Consider the following 20000-nt stretch of genomic DNA (forward strand, 5'->3'; position numbering starts at 1 on the left):
CCTTCTACCGGTTGACTATTTGCCCTTCCACCCTGACTTTCAGATGCAACCTATTGAGGGTTGTTTGCTTTTGTCTTCCCTTCAAAATATTCCGAAAAGGATGCACAGAAATGTCCTCAGAATAGGATAAAGCACGACCACTTGCCAACTTAGTGGTAGTAGTACACCTCATATTAGCGAACAAGCTCTGCCATTCGCATTGACTAACGGGGAAAAAAAACACTGAAAAAATGCAACTTTCCGCCCAGTAATCGTAGAGACATTACACGAGAAAGTTGCGGCCAGGAAGACCGTAGCCATGATGTTCTTATGAGCAGCCTCTATGCTCGTTTATCAAAATTTGTCTCGTATCTCAAGATAAATATTTGGTAAATTTTATTCGTATCTCAAATTGCTCATGTCGAGATATTACTGTAAATCCAAAGGCTCAAAGCTTGAATATACACACTTGGAGAGTAAAAAAAAATCGATCAATTCTCATCTATTAGGATCCGACAGCCGTTTCTCGCCACCATAAAAAAAATCAACTCTGTACAATGCACGGTTTGGATCCTACAGCCGTTTTTGGTCACCATAATGTCAACTCTCTACAATGCGGGGTTTGGACATAAGTAATAAGTAGCGTGACAATGTTAACATAAAACATCCACCCATCCATAAATCACCATATCTATTCCTGCTACCCGAAACACTTTTTTCCTGTCGTGACGGAGAGATTCAACGAGACACGGTGGTGCTAGACGCGCTGACCCAAGACTTTCCATGACTGGACGTTTGGTCGCCGGTCAAATGTACTTAGATATTATGAAGTTCTTAGATCTTAAACTCTCTCTTAGATATTAAACTCTGATGAATATAATTTTGAGAGCTGGCTTCAACAGTAAACTCTCTGTCACCATTTGACCGGCGACCAAAAGATCGAGGACTAAAAGACCGGAGACCAAAAGACCGGCACCCAAAACGTCTCTTCTGCGTAATTTACAAACCTCATTTTGGGAATAATTTCCGCCAGCACATTTCCAGGTACACACACACATCCATCCTTACATCATGCTTTATGAGGATTAGAGAATAGATAAAGTGTGATTTATGGATGAGTGAATGTTTTATAACTACCGTCACGACAGAAAAACAAATGTGTTCTGGGGAGCACCTAGAAACTCTCTGGCGGACCAATCAGCCATGCGGTGCGTTCAGGGCACGTCGTGTAAAAACAACGATTCACTCATTAACTCTGCTTCCAACTGTAACAAATAAAAGTAGCGTTTACACACTTCCACTTCCCACAAATCCAATCACTCGTCTATTAGATCCAACAGCTGTTTCTGGTCACCATAAAATTTCAACTCTATGCTGCACGGTTTGGACAAATGTAGCGAGGGAATCTTAAAACACACTCCCACCGCCATAAATTACGCTTTATAAGGATTGTAGACAAAGCTTGAGTTTACACACTTGGAGAAGGTAAAGAAATTCAATCATTCGTCTAATAGGATCCTACAGCCGTTTCTGGCCACTATAAAAAAATTACAACTCTATACAGTGGTACCTCGACATACGAGCACCCCGACATACGAGCAATTCGAGATATTAGTAAAATTTCGAGCAAATAATAATTTCTAGATCCGAGACAAATTTCGAGATACAAGAAAGCTAGGCGGCCAAGACATGAGAGGCTGTTTATGATTTTGGCGTCTTTTTTGCCGCATCTCTTTCGTGTATGATAGATATCTACGAGCACTGGGTGGAGCGTTGCATTTTTTTCTGTGTTTTTTCCCCCCCGTCATTCAGCGCAAATGGCAGTGCGGTCGCTAATAAGAGGAGTATATATTACTTCTTGTTGCCGTGGTCATACGTTATCCTATTGTGAGGACATTTGTGAGCATCATCTTTGGAATATTTTGAAGGGACTACAAAAGCAAACAGCCCATCGATAGTGAAAGTCAGGGTGGAGGCGGGGCAAATAGAGCCAACCTGGGAGAAGAAAGGTATCAAAATGTCAAAAAAAAATGAATTAAGTTTAGTGTTAGGTTTGATTAAACCTATTTTTGTGTCTGCATCGTAATCCATGTTCATTTACATTTGTTTATTTTATGTCCGAGCGTGTTGCCGTGCAAACCCCCACCCTCTCGGTCCGTCTCTCTCTCTCCCCAGTTCGGAATCCGTATAATTTTAGTACTATTAAATTCATTTTAGTAATATTAAACCACTATTTATGTTTTACTTTGCAATTAGATGGCGAATTAGAACAAATAAAACATTTTGTCCAATCCAATTTTAGTTCATTTCAATGGGAAACGTTCTAGTACGTTCTCGTAAATCGAGGTACCACCGTATAAACCCGCAACTGAGATGGCGCCCTTTCAGGTGGTGCTTCCTATAGGTCTGAAAATACTAGATTAAAGCTGGCTTTAACATGAAGCCAGCCAACAGCATCCTCACACATGATGAGTGTCAGGTGATCTGTGTGAATCCCTCTCAGTTCTTCTTTCCAGAGCTGGCAACTTCTTTGGAATTTTGGGAGTTTTACTCCTGACAAGCAACACAAACTCTGGAACTCCTGACAATCTTGCTAAACTCTGGAAATCCCCAAAAATGTCACTTAAATTTAGTTTGAAGCAACCATTTCGGAAAAGTACCAAATTTCTAATTTAAATATCTCGAAATTCACACCATCACTAAGGCTTTCGCCATTTTGATTCAATGGCACTGTAAACCAAATGAATTTGGTGACATGAGTGCATTGTGAATCATCCAAGTCACAAGTTCTGACAAATGATTTGTCTTGTGCAACTTCAGTGTGGCAATCGATTCGGATTCGATTGCATCAGTAGCCTCTATCACATTATTATTTAATTTTTTTTCATAATGGAAGTATTATTCAGGCTGACTTAATAGTTTAGTTTTGCTAATACTACCTTGAAAAAACAGTCTTTTTTTAACAAATCCTATCATTTCCGGCGTTTTAAGTCTTATTAATATGCCTGATCGGTATCAGCGCAAAATGGATGGCCATTTGGATGAAATTTCTAATAAACCCAGACACTCGCAGAGGTTTATTGGTTCGTATTCGACAAAATATTCCATGTCGAAGCGTCTCTGAAAGGACGGACTTTGCACAACATTCAAGTGCGACTTCAGCGTGACACATGGTGGAATTAGGGTAGTTGGACGTTTGGTCGCCGGACGTTTGGTACCTGTTGGTTGCCGAACGTTTGGTACCTGTTGATCGCCGGACGTTTGGTACCTGTTGGTTGCCAGTCAAATGGTGACAGTTTACTGTTGAAAACAGCTCTCAAAAATATATTCATGAGAGTATAATATCTAAATATCTACTGTTGAGTCATGAGAGAAAGAGTTTAATATCTAAGTACAGTCGAACCTCCTCATACGACCGCTCGTCATACAACATTCTTGTCTTCCGACGAAAAGTTTGATTGAATAATTTGCCCGAGATACAATCAAAATTTCATGATGCGACCAAGCCAGGTGGCCAAGGCACTGTCTTTCTTGGATCTCTTTCGTGTATAAAATAATTCTACGACCACTTGGCAGACTTTGCATTTCCCCATCCGCCCGCTTTTCCCCCCACATTGGTACATTTACATACCAAGTGAACAATATTACTTCGGATCGGCAGAGTTTTGCAAAGAAAAGACGACCGTTGACAATGGACATGAAACGCGAAATAATTGAAAATATGAGAGTGGGGTACGTGTTACTGAGCTCGCTAGGCAATACGAGAGGAATACGTCAACCATTTACACCATCCTTAAGCAGAAGGACGTAATCCACGCACTCTCTCAGTGGCTTATATGCAAGTAAATACGGTGATTACAATGAAAATAGTCCCTCCGCTAGATTTAAATCCCAAAAAAGGGTAAATGGGAGTTTTAATCCAAATAATTTGTCTCCTTGTGGTCATGGATACATGCTCTACGATATTCATAAGATTTCTGTACTCTCCTAATTAAGCATGGCATGGAAACATGAATGATTAATCTGTAAATAAAAATGTCCAGAAAGGCATCGGCTTCCAAAGAAATCTTGTTGCTGCATGTTCCGACCGGGTCCCTCGGCAGACCTCTCCCCGCCAGCATGCACCATGGGATCATCGGCCGGCGCTGCTGGCTTTACAATGAAGCCAGGCAGCAACGTTCAGTTTTTTTTTGTATAAAAATGCCTGGGAAGGTATCTGCTTGCAAAATAACGTGTTGCTTCGTAATCCATCATAATGCTGGTTTTATTTCGCCAGCCACTACACCTCGGAACTCTTCACCTCATGCCAATTTATTTATTTTTTTATTTCCAACACAAGGTAGCTCCTTAACGCATATGCTCCTTATTTAATATTTTTTCTTCAAAAAATATGACTCAGAAGTCTTATGTCTTAAGCAACATGCCACAACACATATCTCCAGAAAAGTGCATTCACTTCCTGTGTCTCCATTTTGACTTCACGGCAGAGCCCATACAGATTAAAACGGTTCTTCCCAGCTGAATTTTGTACGAAAGAATGCCACAGTGTGGATGCATTTATGCCGCAATTGCGTGCTAGTCATTGAGCATATCAAGGAACGTGAAAATATATACCAAAGAGAAAATGGCCAGACGCAAACTGATAGATCTGAAAATATGACTTCAGGAGCAGGGTAAGAAAGACTGAGATCAATTTAAATAGGAAATAGGTTTATTACCGGACTGCAGGATGGTTGGAGAATGGTCCGACAGCTGTGAACCTCTCACAGCCTGTCTTCCTCGCAATTCTCTCTGAATAAACACTAGGTCAGTCTTTATATAGACCGCATGGTAATATTTCTAAGACGGTGATGTAGGACAGTGTATGTAAACAAAACTTTGGGCTAATATGGTTAGACATTGGCAGGTTTAAGTTGTATGCCAACACAATATTTTTATAGCTCACCCAAACTGCCGCAGCCTATCTTATATTGCGCGATTCGAACAAACAGTTCCAAAGCGAGTTGGCCACATTCCACAATTCAAGGAAACAATTGCAAACCCTGTTAGCCAGTCTGTTACGATTCGTTAGGCGAACAAACAATTGCAAGGCCAGCTAGTTAGCCTATTTTTCATTCCACTGTCTTAACAAACAATTGGAAAACCACTTTGGCCACATGGCTCGACATGAACAAACAGTTATTATGCCAGTTGGCAGATCTACCCCACACAAAATACCCACTGTATGAATTATGTTTGGAGCGGCCATACTCCCTCTATTGTAGATACCTTCCTCGGTGCTGAAAAATGAAACAGACGAAAATAGAATGCACGATAAGTGAAGTTGCGATAATCGAGTGAACACTATTTTTGTCTGGCTCTCTTTCTCTCTTAAAATAAATCATTTAACATTTATAGTTAACTTTTCCATCTTATCCTTTTTCTGTCTGTCATAGGTCTTAAAAATGCTTGACATGTTCTCCTCACACCCCTCGTCACATGACTCAACCTGCAATTTTAAATGGAAGTGAATACATGCATAAGCACCACAGGGTATATTTAATGACCAAGAATGGGCTATTGTGTCCATCATAGAATGAGAAACTGAGAAATTAAGAGGGACTGTTTAAAAGCTGAAAGATCTATACGCGCACCGGACATCCTGACACCAGGTTGGTGAGAACTTGAGAATGACCAGCCTGTTTAGACGAAGCAGTAGCAATAGAGGTTCCAGAAGCAGTGGTGAGTGTGATGGACAAAGTGAGCTCAACAACAGCAAACCCAACCGGCATGTTCGCCGCCTGGAGTTCAACCAAGCAATGGAGGACTTCAAGATCATGTTCCCCACAATCGACTATGAAGTAATTGAGTGTGTGCTACGCTCCAATAATGGAGCTGTTGATGCCACGATAGACCAGCTTCTACAGATGAGCCGTGATGAAAAGGCTTCAGACGATAGCTCAGACTCTGATGATAGCATCCCACCAGAGGTCAGTTGAATATAGTTCTATAAATAATCTTTAAAATCATTTCTATAACACACTTTTCCCCCTAACCTAGATTTTGGAGAGAACACTTGAACCAGACAGTTCAGATGAGGAGCCCCTTCCAATTTATTCACCACCAACTTGCGATATGCACATTTTTGACAGAGAATCCCCTCCAACGCCGCCACAAAGGCAAGACGTGTGTTTACATCTGACATGAAAACTTTGGCTTCTGAATCTGGTTTACATTGAGTTAGTAATCCATTAATTATCAGATTATTGCAAATAACTTGGTTATGCACCTAATACATTTTTTTACCCTTTTGCAAAAAATGTGGCCATAGTTTATAAGTCATTTTCCTACACCTAATCTGTCCTCACTGAATGCTACATTTTTTTTTAGCTTTATACAGACCAAATAAGACCAGAAGTTTGTGTTTTGCTGCCAAATGTGGTCGGTGGAGGACCTTTTGAATTGGTGATTCATACACATTTTCACAAAAAACTGTAAAATATACACCACAATTACATTAAGAATGTAAAGCTAAACATTAGCTCAAACTAAAACTTTGCAAATAAAAGCCTTATGTTGACCTTGAAAGAGGTGGATTCAACCACGTTAGGCCAGTTGTATTGACTAACGCCAGCAGACATCATGTACCTCTCCAAATCGATAAAACAGTACAACATTTTCAAAACAAACCGTTAGTGTTCCAGTGGTCCAATTGGTTAGCGTGTCGGGCTCATAGATCTAAGGGTTTTGGGTGGAGTTTGCATGTTCTCCCCGGGCCTGTGTTGGTTTCTTCTGGGTACTCCGGTTTCCTCCCACATTCGAAAAACATGCATGGTAGGCTGACTGGACATTCTAAATTCCCCCTAGTTATGGGTGCGAGTGTGTATGGTTGTCCGTCTTCTTGTGCCCTGCGATCGGCTGGCCATCGATACAGGGTGTCCCCTGCCTCTCACCCCGAGTCAGCTGGGATAGGCTCCAGCACCGCTAGCGACTCCAATGAGGATAAAGCGGTTCATAAAATGAGACGACACGAGACTGTTAAAGTGACATTCAATAGGAATCTGCAAAATTGATTTTGTAGCTTTTTTTTATAATTGCAGCACTACATTGGGTATACCATATTTACTCGCATATAAGCCGCCTCCACGTATAAGCCACACCCTTAAAATTGCCTTAAAATTGTTGAATTTTACAATTTCTCATGTACAAGCAGCCCCGATTCCCCACTTTCAGCTCCATATTCATGGTTTAAATAGGAGTGCAAATTGTTACTTTGAAGGGAAAGAAAAGAAATCATCACACGTGGTATTTCTGAGATAAGGTATGAATCAATAGCAACATCATAAGGAAGTTAACATGCCTGTCTTTGGAAATGCAAAATGTCAAATTATTCAATTGGAAAACAGAAATGTTTATCTTGATGAGAACTAGATGCTTTTGAAAGACAGAAATTAACAATTTTCTTACCAGAAGATGTGGTAGCTAAATTGCTTCTAATGTCGAAATACCCAATTTTTTTTCGATGGTTCATATGAATGCAATAGTTGTCACTGTCGATCAAGAAATAAAAAAAAAGAAAATCAAAGTGGAATTTTGTTTTATTTCGTAACAAGGCCCCCTGCTGCTGTTTTTTTACAACCATTGTACAATTGCTGTGCTATAAAAAAAAAAAAACCCAAATTTAACAAATAAAAGATTGAGTTTATACACTCGGAGAAGGTGAAGAAATTCAATCTAGGATCCGACAGCCGTTTCTGGCCACCATTAAAAAAATGTCAACTCTACATTACATGGTTTGGACAAACAGCAAAAGAATCTTAACATACACACACATGCACACACTCACACAGCCAAATATAACGTTTTATAAGGATTATCGATAAATTTATTATTGTTATTAGCACTTATTTTGTTCAATAATCACCAAGCCATTTGACATATTGACACGGAATTTACAGAAAATATTGGTGATTACCTTCTATTTAAGGAACGCCATTTAGATTTTCAACAACCCACTCCATTTATTAATTATTAATTTATGATTGTCATTAGCACCTAATAAATTTGATAGCTCCCAAGCAAATTGACGTATTGGCGCCAAATTTACAGAAAAGATAGGTAATTACCTTCTGTTTAACGAACACATTTTAGATTTTCAACAACTCACTCCATTTTCCCCAAATATGGGATGAATAAAGTTATCCAATCCAATTTAACAATTATTAATTTCTTACTGTTATTAGCACCCAATAGCTCCCAAGTTATTTGTTGTATTGGCACAAAATTTACAGAAAAGACAATAAAATACCTTCAGTTTGAGAAATACCTTTTAAGTCTCTCAATAACCCACTCCATTTATTAATTATTGATGTATTATTGTTATTACAACCGAATTTCTTCCATAGCTTCATAAATTGAAACACAAATAAAAAATACCTAGAGATATAATTAAATCAAAATAAATATAATGAATTAACACTTGTTTATCAAAATAATTTTAAAATTCAGACTCAAATTGTGATCTAAAAACCTTGACTAATGGATGATTTTTCACCTCGGGTCACCAATCTCTATCTCCCTACGTAGATTTGACATTCAGCCACGTTCAGGCCACAAGCAGGTCAACAGCTGCCAAAATTGGAACCCTCCATTACTTGGAAATCTCCCAGATGATTTTCTGAGGATCCTTCCGCAGCAATTAGAAAATGGAACGGTAAGTGTACAATTTTCTTGAACATGCACTGACTCCCAACATACCTCGACACGCGAGTGTTTAAAAGATAAAAATCAAGATTATTTTTTTTCTCATCCAACATGACCTTTTTAATCTATAGAAATGGATATGGATGTACATGGATGTACATGGATGTATAGCTCCATCTCTGTAGTATATTGATACTATAACGGTAAATTACATCAGGTTATACAAGTGGGCTCAACCACTGCCACCTGAAGTTTTAACTGTACTGTCATTTCCTTCTTCCAACTTTATTTGCGGGATACACAGCGTTCAAGGGATATGGCCCAAACAATTCATCATCAACATTTTCCTGTTGTCACACTTATATCGATACCATGTGTGTCCTTGCCTATATTTCGATTTACCCATCCTTGCAATGTGCCCTACTTTGGAATACTTGGAATATCATGTCTCTGTTTTAAATCGGCATACTTGAGCTTCGTGGTTGTTCCCGCCACATTGGTAACAGGGTTGGTGATTTTCTGCTCTCTGGTCTGAAATTTCTACTTGTGCTTTTACCCTTCCATTTGCTGGTGGTTGGTTGGCATTTCCACAAACCTTTGTTCGTTTACTCCTTGTCGATCCTATTCACTGTGGCAGGTCCTTCCATTTTGCTGGCGAACTTCAATATATTTCTTGATGCCATTTCCATCGATAGCGACAATTCACATGTTTTTTAATGTCAGATCTTGCTCTGCAAGTAACCTTCTCTGAATAGCCTCCACTCTCAATCCACTAACGAATCTCTCAGCTTCATCTAAATGAGGACCAAATTCACAGTGGGTGGACAACTACTTTAACGCCACAATATAATCTGACACAGAATTGTTTTCTTTTTGATTCCTTTTTTGAAATTTGAATCGCTCCACGGTCACCAGCTGTTTTGGTTTGTAATGTGATGATAATTTTCTGCTTTATACATCATACGAGAGGCTTTCTGGCTTCTCTGGAACACAGAGGTTTTTTGGCAGACCGTAAGCTTCTGCACCTATTAGTGCCAGGAAATCATTGGCTTGCCTACCGTCCTCCACTTCGTTTACAATCATCCTCTGCTCAAACCTCTCCAAGTAGTAGTCGAAGTCATCTTGACCCTCTTTGTATTCGCCGAGATTTCCAATGAACCTGGCCATAGTGCCCCGCCACCGTTACCTTGACAACTCTTTCTAATGCTAGTTTGCAAATTCCCGTTACCTCCGTGTAACGCCTTACTTTCCGCGTCCTGAAACTGGCAATCCCTACCGGCTTGAAAGGGATCCCATCGTCATCGCCACTGTGATAACTTTGCAGTATAGATGACGGAGCCAACTTGCATGCGTGCCGTAAAAATGCAACGCTCTGCCCAGAGAAAATTTACACGAGGGAGTTGTGATGGGAAAGACAGTGCCGATGTTGTTGTCAAAAGTAGCCTCTCGCGTTGGCTACACCTGGCTGTATGCTCTAACATCAAAATTTGTCTCGTATTAATTTACCCGTATGTCGGGACACTCGTTTATCGATGTATTGCTGTATGGGTAATAATTCTTGGAGATAAAAAAACATTATGATTTGTCATGGAACAATTTTGACTTTATAAATAACCTCAATATATTGTCTTTTCCACAGCAGAATATTGAAGTCAATCTCTCCCAGCCTGGATCATCACCATCCTCATGTTTTAGTCATAGGACAGCCCAGTCAAGTTCTGAAGCTGTGGGCACCAATGGTGGTCCATGTCTGACAGCAAGAGCTACAGAGCAAGAGAGGAAACTAAAACAGTATCTGGAAGATGAGCGCATTGCCCTGTTTCTACAGAACGAGGAGTTCATGCGAGAGCTACAACGGAACCGGGAGTTTCTTGTCGCCTTAGAGAGAGGTGGGCTTTTCATGCTCAGTATATCTCTACCCTGAGCACCATATTTTAGGGAGACGCACAGGAGGTGACGTCACTCGCATTCAATTGATTTTCAATGGATAAACATATACATACGCGTATGTAGATGTGTGTGTGTGTGGGGGGAGGTGGGTGGGTGGGTGTATGGATGGACCTACAGAAACACAGACACACACACAGAAACACACACACACAGACACACACACACACAGACACACACACACACAGACACACACACACAGACACACACACACAGACACACACACACAGACACACACACACAGACACACACACACAGACACACACACACACAGACACACACACACAGACACACACACACAGACACACACAGACACACACAAACACACACACACACAGACACACACACAGACACACACATACACAGACACACACATACACAGACACACACATACACAGACACACACATACACAGACACACACATACACAGACACAGACAGACACACACACAGACACACACACACAGACACACACACAGACACACACAGACACACACACACAGACACACACACAGACACACACACAGACACACACACAGACACACACACAGACACACACACAGACACACACACAGACACACACACAGACACACACACAGACACACACACAGACACACACACACAGACACACACACAGACACACACACAGACACACACACAGACACACACACAGACACACACAGACACACACATACACACAGACGCATACACAGACACATACAGATGCACATACAGACGCACATACAGACACACATACAGACACATACAGACGCACATACAGACGCATATACAGACACACATACAGACACTCATACAGACACACATACAGACGCACATACAGACACACATACAGACGCACATACAGACGCACATACAGACGCAGATACAGACACATACACATACAGATGCACATACAGACACACATACAGACACACATACAGACACACATACAGACACACATACAGACACACATACAGACACACATACACACACACAGACACACATACACACACACTGGACTTTGCAGGAGGACTTGAATTGAATTGAATGCCTTTATTGTCTTAATACAAGTATAATGGAATTGGACTAAAACTCCCATTCACCTGTTTTGTATTTTTATTTATATCAAGCGGAGAGGAACTATTTTCACTTTTAATATATATCTTTTATTTAGATTGGATTGGATAACTTTATTCATCTCGTATTTGGGAAATTTTGTTGTCACATTAGCAAGAGGGTAAGAATGCACATATACGAAAGGCATTTTAGACCTTTCAACTCAAGATCAGACAGCCCTTTGGATTGGGAAACAACCAACATTATCATTTTATGTTGTTTGAACTCATCATGCTGCTTAATTTTAGATCGCTTGAGGTATGAATCCAAGAAATCAAAGTGGAACCATTCATATTGCATGGATAATTGCACAGGTAGGTATCTTTGCTTCTTTTTTTACCATGTAACATAATCATTGAAATAATTTGAGTCATTATTCCTTACTTTAGTGAATGTGTATCTATCAATAGTTAAAAACACAAAATAGTACAAACAACATGGATAAAACAAATCTAAGAAGGTGAATGTACAAGCGTTAATACTGAGGACTTAAAAGAATGCTCTAAGTTTTTCCCCATGCTTTTTGTATTGTTTTGTTAATTTTCCTGACATGACTATAACATGATCTACATATGGTGTCAGTACATTAATTTAAAGTCGCTCCTGTCTTCAGAATCATTCTCTGAAAATTCATCGGAGGCTATGTCAGAAGATGCACTCTTCAGAGACAAACTCAAACATATGGGAAAATGTAAGACTCTTATTTGAAATATAACCATTATTTTTTGAATTAACATAATTCCAACTGTATTAAAACTAGACTATTTAATCTTTTACAGCTACAAGAAAGAAGCTGTTTGAAATAGCAAAAACTTTCTCAGAAAAGACAAAAAGAAGAAAGTCTAAGAGGAGACCACTCCTGAAGCATCATTCGTATCCTGAGTAATATCAATTATCAGATTATACAAAAGAAAAGACAGACACAAAGCTAGTGGATGTATGAATTTTAAACTCAGGAACGCAGACAAGAAAATTGGGCTGGTTGTTTTTTAAGCCCACAAACTATCTTCTGTTTTCACAGATTATCTAATGTGTATGAATTGAATAGAATTCCATTATTGTCGTTATGCAATTGTAATGAGATTTAAAGCTTTACCTTGAAGTGGAAAAACAATCGATAAAGTAAATAACATAGATAAGTAGTCACCATGGACATGTAGTCACCATGAATATGTAGCCAATTAGGATATGTAGCCAACATAGATAAGTTGTCACCATGGATATGTAGCCAACGTGGATATGTAGCCAACATAGATAAGTAGCCAACATAGATAAGTGGCCAACATAGATAAGTGGCCAACATAGATAAGTGGCCAACATAGATAAGTGGCCAACATAGATAAGTGGCCAACATAGATAAGTGGCCAACATAGATAAGTGGCCAACATAGATAAGTGGCCAACATAGATAAGTGGCCAACATTGATAAGTGGCCAACATAGATAAGTGGCCAACATAGATAAGTGGCCAACATAGATAAGTGGCCAAAATAGATAAGTGGCCAACATAGATAAGTGGCCAACATAGATAAGTGGCCAACATAGATAAGTGGCCAACATAGATAAGTGGCCAACATACATAAGTGGCCAACATAGATAAGTGGCCAACATAGATAAGTGGCCAACATAGATAAGTGGCCAACATAGATAAGTGGCCAACATAGATAAGTGGCCAACATAGATAAGTGGCCAACATAGATAAGTGGCCAACATAGATAAGTGGCCAACATAGATAAGTGGCCAACATAGATAAGTGGCCAACATAGATAAGTGGCCAACATAGATAAGTGGCCAACATAGATAAGTGGCCAACATAGATAAGTGGCCAACATAGATAAGTGGCCAACATAGATAAGTGGCCAACATAGATAAGTGGCCAACATAGATAAGTGGCCAACATAGATAAGTGGCCAACATAGATAAGTGGCCAACATAGATAAGTGGCCAACATAGATAAGTGGCCAACATAGATAAGTGGCCAACATAGATAAGTGGCCAACATAGATAAGTGGCCAACATAGATAAGTGGCCAACATAGATAAGTGGCCAACATAGATAAGTGGCCAACATAGATAAGTGGCCAACATAGATAAGTGGCCAACATAGATAAGTGGCCAACATAGATAAGTGGCCAACATAGATAAGTGGCCAACATAGATAAGTGGCCAACATAGATAAGTGGCCAACATAGATAAGTGGCCAACATAGATAAGTGGCCAACATAGATAAGTGGCCAACATAGATAAGTGGCCAACATAGATAAGTGGCCAACATAGATAAGTGGCCAACATAGATAAGTGGCCAACATAGATAAGTGGCCAACATAGATAAGTGGCCAACATAGATAAGTGGCCAACATAGATAAGTGGCCAACATAGATAAGTGGCCAACATAGATAAGTGGCCAACATAGATAAGTGGCCAACATAGATAAGTGGCCAACATAGATAAGTGGCCAACATAGATAAGTGGCCAACATAGATAAGTGGCCAACATGGATAAGTGGCCAACATGGATAAGTGGCCAACATGGATAAGTGGCCAACATGGATAAGTGGCCAACATGGATAAGTGGCCAACATGGATAAGTGGCCAACATGGATAAGTATCCAACATGGATAAGTAGCCAACATGGATAAGTAGCCAACATGGATAAGTAGCCAACATGGATAAGTAGCCAACATGGATAAGTAGCCAACATGGATAAGTAGCCAACATGGATAAGTAGCCAACATGGATAAGTAGCCAACATGGATAAGTAGCCAACATAGATAAGTAGCCAGCATAGATAAGTAGCTGATAGGTTCATTAATAATTACCCTTCCGATATAATTATCAATCACTCTTATTTAATTATTGACATTTAATTAAATAGATTGCATCACTGATAATGACCTCATGAGGGTAGATGTATCAGAGCGTCAAGCCTTCATCTTGATCCCCAAAGTATCTCCTCGTACAGTCATTCCCGTACGGCTTTTAAGCCATACATCAAAACAATTACAAGGTCATTGATTAATTCAACATGCGAAAGCAAAAACAACATCTGTAACTATAATAACAATCAAGGTATTTTACCAATAACAAAACAGGAAAGTAAAACAAACTTCATTTGGATTAAAACAATCACGCCGTCATTTGACATAACAATTATATAACAATTCATAAAGAAGCCCTAAGTGCGTCACGAGGTATGCACACTATGCGCGTGTTGCTGGAAGTGGCAGATATCCGTATCTGTTGTTGGTCGGAGACTTTGGCGTCTCTTTGCTGCAAACCCAGAACAATAGTCCTCGGAGCCCGATACTGGGTGAGATCTCGGATAAACAATCCTTGGATAACAACCAGATGACTGGTTACGACCCCGAGCACTCAAGAATGAATTAACAAAGAAATGATTTACTACACATATATATTTAATAGTAATACAGATTAAACCCAACAGTAGCCAACATAGATAAATAGCCAACTTAGATAAGCTGGTTACTTATCTATGTTGACTAACATACGTATGTAAGTGTACGAGTATGTAGGTATGTAGGTATGTATGTATGTAGGTATGAAGGTAGGTAGGTAGGGAGGTAGGTAGGTAGGTATGTAGTTAGTATGTATGTAGGTATGTAGTTAGTATATTTGTATGTATATCTGTATGTATGTCTGTCTGTATGTATGCATGTATGTATGCATGTATGTATGTATGCATGCATGCATGTATGTATGTATGTGTGTGCGTGCGTGCGTGCGTGCGTGCATGCGTGCATGCGTGTATGTGTGTATGTGTGTATGTATGTATATCTGTCTGTATGTATGTATATATGTATGTCTGTCTGTTTGTATATATGTATGTCTGTCTGTATGTATATATGTATGTCTGTCTGTATGTATTTATGTATGTCTGTCTGTATGTATATATGTATGTCTGTCTGTATGTTTGTATGTCTGTATGTCTGTCTGTATGTGTGTCTGTCTGTCTGTCTGTCTGTCTGTATGTATGTATGTCTGTATGTATGTATGTCTATATATGTCTGTATCTCTATCTCTATCTCTCTCTCTCTCTCTCTCTCTCTCTCTCTCTCTCTCTCTCTCTCTCTCTCTCTCTCTCTCTCTCTCTCTCTCTCTCTCTCTCTCTCTCTCACCCTTTCGCTCTCTCGTGCGTGCGTACGTACACGTGTATGTGCGTACGTATACGTACGTATATATATATGTATGTTCACACATGTACGCACGTGTACATACACACGTGTAAGCGCGTGTAAGCGCGTGCGTACAAGTGTAAGCGCGTGCATACACGTGTAAGCGCGTGCGTACACGTGTAAGCGCGTGCGTACACGTGTAAGCGCGTGGGTACACGTGTAAGCGCGTGGGTACACGTGTAAGCGCGTGCGTACACGTGTAAGCGCGTGCGTACACGTGTAAGCGCGTGCGTACACGTGTAAGCGCGTGGGTACACGTGTAAGCGCGTGCGTACACGTGTAAGCGCGTGGGTACACGTGTAAGCGCGTGCGTACACGTGTAAGCGCGTTCGTACACGTGTAAGCGCGTGCGTAGACGTGTAAGCGCGTGCGTACACGCGTAAGCGCGTGCGTACACGCGTAAGCGCGTGCGTACACGCGTAAGCGCGTGCGTACACGCGTAAGCGCGTGGGTACACGCGTAAGCGCGTGGGTACACGCGTAAGCGCGTGGGTACACGCGTAAGCGTGTGGGTACACGCGTAAGCGCGTGGGTACACGCGTGAGCGCGTGCCTACACGCGTGAGCGCGTGCCTACACGCGTGAGCGCGTGCGTACACGCGTGAGCGCGTGCGTACACGCGTGCGTACACGCGTGAGCGCGTGTGTACACGCGTGAGCGCGTGCGTACACGCGTGAGCGCGTGCGTACACGCGTGAGCGCGTGCGTACACGCGTCAGCGCGTGCGTACACGCGTCAGCGCGTGCGTACACGCGTCAGCGCGTGCGTACACGCGTCAGCGCGTGCGTACACGCGTCAGCGCGTGCGTACACGCGTCAGCGCGTGCGTACACGCGTCAGCGCGTGCGTACACGCGTCAGCGCGTGCGTACACGCGTCAGCGCGTGCGTACACGCGTCAGCGCGTGCGTACACGCGTCAGCGCGTACACGCGTCAGCGCGTGCGTGCACGCGTCAGCGCGTGCGTGCACGCGTGAGCGCGTGCGTGCACGCGTGAGCGCGTGCGTGCACGCGTGAGCGCGTGCGTGCACGCGTGAGCGCGTGCGTGCACGCGTCAGCGCGTGCGTGCACGCGTGAGCGCGTGCGTGCACGCGTGAGCGCGTGCGTGCACGCGTGAGCGCGTGCGTGCACGCGTGAGCGCGTGCGTGCACGCGTGAGCGCGTGCGTGCACGCGTGAGCGCGTGCGTGCACGCGTGAGCGCGTGCGTGCACGCGTGAGCGCGTGCGTGCACGCGTGAGCGCGTGCGTGCACGCGTCAGCGCGTGCGTGCACGCGTCAGCGCGTGCGTGCACGCGTCAGCGCGTGCGTGCACGCGTCAGCGCGTGCGTGCACGCGTCAGCGCGTGCGTGCACGCGTCAGCGCGTGCGTGCACGCGTCAGCGCGTGCGTGCACGCGTCAGCGCGTGCGTGCACGCGTCAGCGCGTGCGTGCACGCGTCAGCGCGTGCGTGCACGCGTCAGCGCGTGCGTGCACGCGTCAGCGCGTGCGTGCACGCGTCAGCGCGTGCGTGCACGCGTCAGCGCGTGCGTGCACGCGTCAGCGCGTGCGTGCACGCGTCAGCGCGTGCGTGCACGCGTCAGCGCGTGCGTGCACGCGTCAGCGCGTGCGTGCACGCGTCAGCGCGTGCGTGCACGCGTCAGCGCGTGCGTGCACGCGTCAGCGCGTGCGTGCACGCGTCAGCGCGTGCGTGCACGCGTGCGTGCGCGTGAGCGCGTGCGTGCACGCGTGAGCGCGTGCGTGCACGCGTGAGCGCGTGCGTGCACGCGTGAGCGCGTGCGTGCACGCGTGAGCGCGTGCGTACACGCGTGAGCGCGTGCGTACACGCGTGAGCGCGTGCGTACACGCGTGAGCGCGTGCGTACACGCGTGAGCGCGTGCGTACACGCGTGAGCGCGTGCGTACACGCGTGAGCGCGTGCGTACACGCGTGAGCGCGTGCGTACACGCGTGAGCGCGTGCGTACACGCGTGAGCGCGTGCGTACACGCGTGAGCGCGTGCGTACACGCGTGAGCGCGTGCCTGCACGCGTGAGCGCGTGCCTGCACGCGTGAGCGCGTGCCTGCACGCGTGAGCGCGTGCCTGCACGCGTGAGCGCGTGCCTGCACGCGTGAGCGCGTGCCTGCACGCGTGAGCGCGTGCCTGCACGCGTGAGCGCGTGCCTGCACGCGTGAGCGCGTGCCTGCACGCGTGAGCGCGTGCCTGCACGCGTGAGCGCGTGCCTGCACGCGTGAGCGCGTGCCTGCACGCGTGAGCGCGTGCGTGCACGCGTGAGCGCGTGCGTGCACGCGGGAGCGCGTGCGTGCACGCGGGAGCGCGTGCGTGCACGCGGGAGCGCGTGCGTGCACGCGGGAGCGCGTGCGTGCACGCGGAAGCGTGTACGTATATATATGTACGTACACACATGCGTACGCACGTGTACGTACGCACGTGCACGTACGCGCGTATGTACACATGAATGCGTACACACGTGCGTGCGTATGTACACGTGCATACGTACACACGTACACGTGTAGGTCTAGATGCATATGTGGGAGCCCAGCGGCTGGATGGTCAAATAATGTCTAGATTTCCATGATTTATTAATCGTTGTCTGGTATCGAACCCTCGATCGCAGAACAGAGGCCAACGCGCTAAACAGTTATACCTTTGCGTAATTAATTTATTCTCCTGAGTATTTTCTTGACCTTAATTATTCGTCAGTGGAGTACATGTAAATGCCATAATCCTTTCCAATGTTCCCAATATACCCTCTTAACCCTTTAAAAAGTAAAAAATAATACTTTTTTGTGAATTGTGTGATACTAAGAAGAGTAGAGGTATTTTGAGGAAATCTATCCATTAAGCTGTTCTAGGTTTTTAACATTAACCAGAATGTACGCTTAGTCACTCATATGGTCGTGTACACTGAAAGAATGATCAGTCTTTACCTGTTTTTTCTTAACAGCTTTTCCAGATTGTTCACTGCTCACTCCACAGCGTATCTTCTTGACGATGAAGAAGGAAACTGCTTTGGTATGAAATGAATGTCAAGCTTTTGTATATTCGCCAGCATCTGGGCAGAGGCAGTCCTGGCTAAATTTCTGTGTACTGTAATATACCTTCAACATTTCACGGCTTCAACACTCGCGGCTTGAGTACATTGCATTTTTTAACCTTATGTTTGAAAAATAGAAAGTCCATAAAAATGTCAAAATCCACGCTGAAACTTGCATGCCGAAGACTGGAGATGAAAAATGGAAGTGAAAATGGCGGAACTCAGAGGACCGCTTCTTCTTTAGTGCTGAATTGCATTATGTCTTGCCATACCCTGTTTTGTTGCGACTGAATTATGATTCACGCACATCACCGGTGGAGAAAGATTATTTCTTTTGAGTCTCCGTTGAAGATACCTCTTAAGTATTGACATTCCTATATATGCTAACAAGACGTAACACACCATTGCGGCATAAATGAATCTACACTGTCATTGTTTTGTACATAATTCAGCTGGTAGGTCCCTTGCTTCTCCACGAAGCGCTGCCCTTTTCGCTTGGCCACCAATGCCCTTGTGCCACTGTTAACCACCTGGTAGTCCTCACCGAATGTATATTTGCGCTACATAATAGCTGCCTACGCTCGTTCGACAACACCCAGTTTGCGCGCGCAAAGATCGCCGCTTCCGAGGCGTGGAATTGAAAATTCTCGTGTGGACTAAGATACTCAACCCCTGACTCCGAGGAATAAATGAACCAGCATTATGATGGATTTGCATCGTAGATACGCCTGTGAAGCTGGCATGACAATAGGATGTCAACACAGTGCATGGGGCCAGTCAGAAGCAGACTGATGACAACATGGTCAGAGCCATTGATTTCGGCAATCGTCTTGACTCTGTCAAGACAACAACAACATTTGTACAAGAAAAATGCCTCTTGAATCTAATGAAGAAGAGGAACTACACCTCCAATAACCTATTTTTTGTTATTTAAATCAAGATGAGAAACCATTTGAATGTGATCTTCTGTTTTTTTTTCACATTCTGTCACATAGTTGTGGTCTACCAATATTGACAATTACAAGCCTCCCTAATCTTTTCAAGTATGAGAACTTTCCCATATA

At 43.4% G+C, this 20000-nt stretch overlaps 1 protein-coding gene across 8 annotated transcripts in view; it reads left to right on the forward strand.

The window, feature by feature from the left end:
* cuedc1b (CUE domain containing 1b) overlaps nt 1-20000 on the forward strand; it is a 47546-nt gene that overhangs the window by 1443 nt on the left and 26103 nt on the right. For 3 of the 8 annotated variants that reach the window (XM_077722486.1, XM_077722484.1, XM_077722490.1), the window contains exons 2-9: nt 5415-5948; nt 6019-6137; nt 8545-8671; nt 10301-10550; nt 11972-12037; nt 12337-12414; nt 12503-12605; nt 18847-18914. In XM_077722486.1, the coding sequence (XP_077578612.1) occupies nt 5649-5948; nt 6019-6137; nt 8545-8671; nt 10301-10550; nt 11972-12037; nt 12337-12414; nt 12503-12605; nt 18847-18914 (1111 nt within the window). In that variant the 5' untranslated portion in view covers nt 5415-5648. The remainder of the gene's footprint in view (nt 1-5414; nt 5949-6018; nt 6138-8544; nt 8672-10300; nt 10551-11971; nt 12038-12336; nt 12415-12502; nt 12606-18846; nt 18915-20000) is intronic. The other 5 variants (XM_077722489.1, XM_077722492.1, XM_077722488.1 and 2 more) reach the window with 3 other exon arrangements.

Source organism: Stigmatopora nigra, chromosome 8 (assembly GCF_051989575.1).
Source record: "Stigmatopora nigra isolate UIUO_SnigA chromosome 8, RoL_Snig_1.1, whole genome shotgun sequence".
In the NCBI taxonomy this organism is placed as follows: domain Eukaryota; kingdom Metazoa; phylum Chordata; class Actinopteri; order Syngnathiformes; family Syngnathidae; genus Stigmatopora; species Stigmatopora nigra.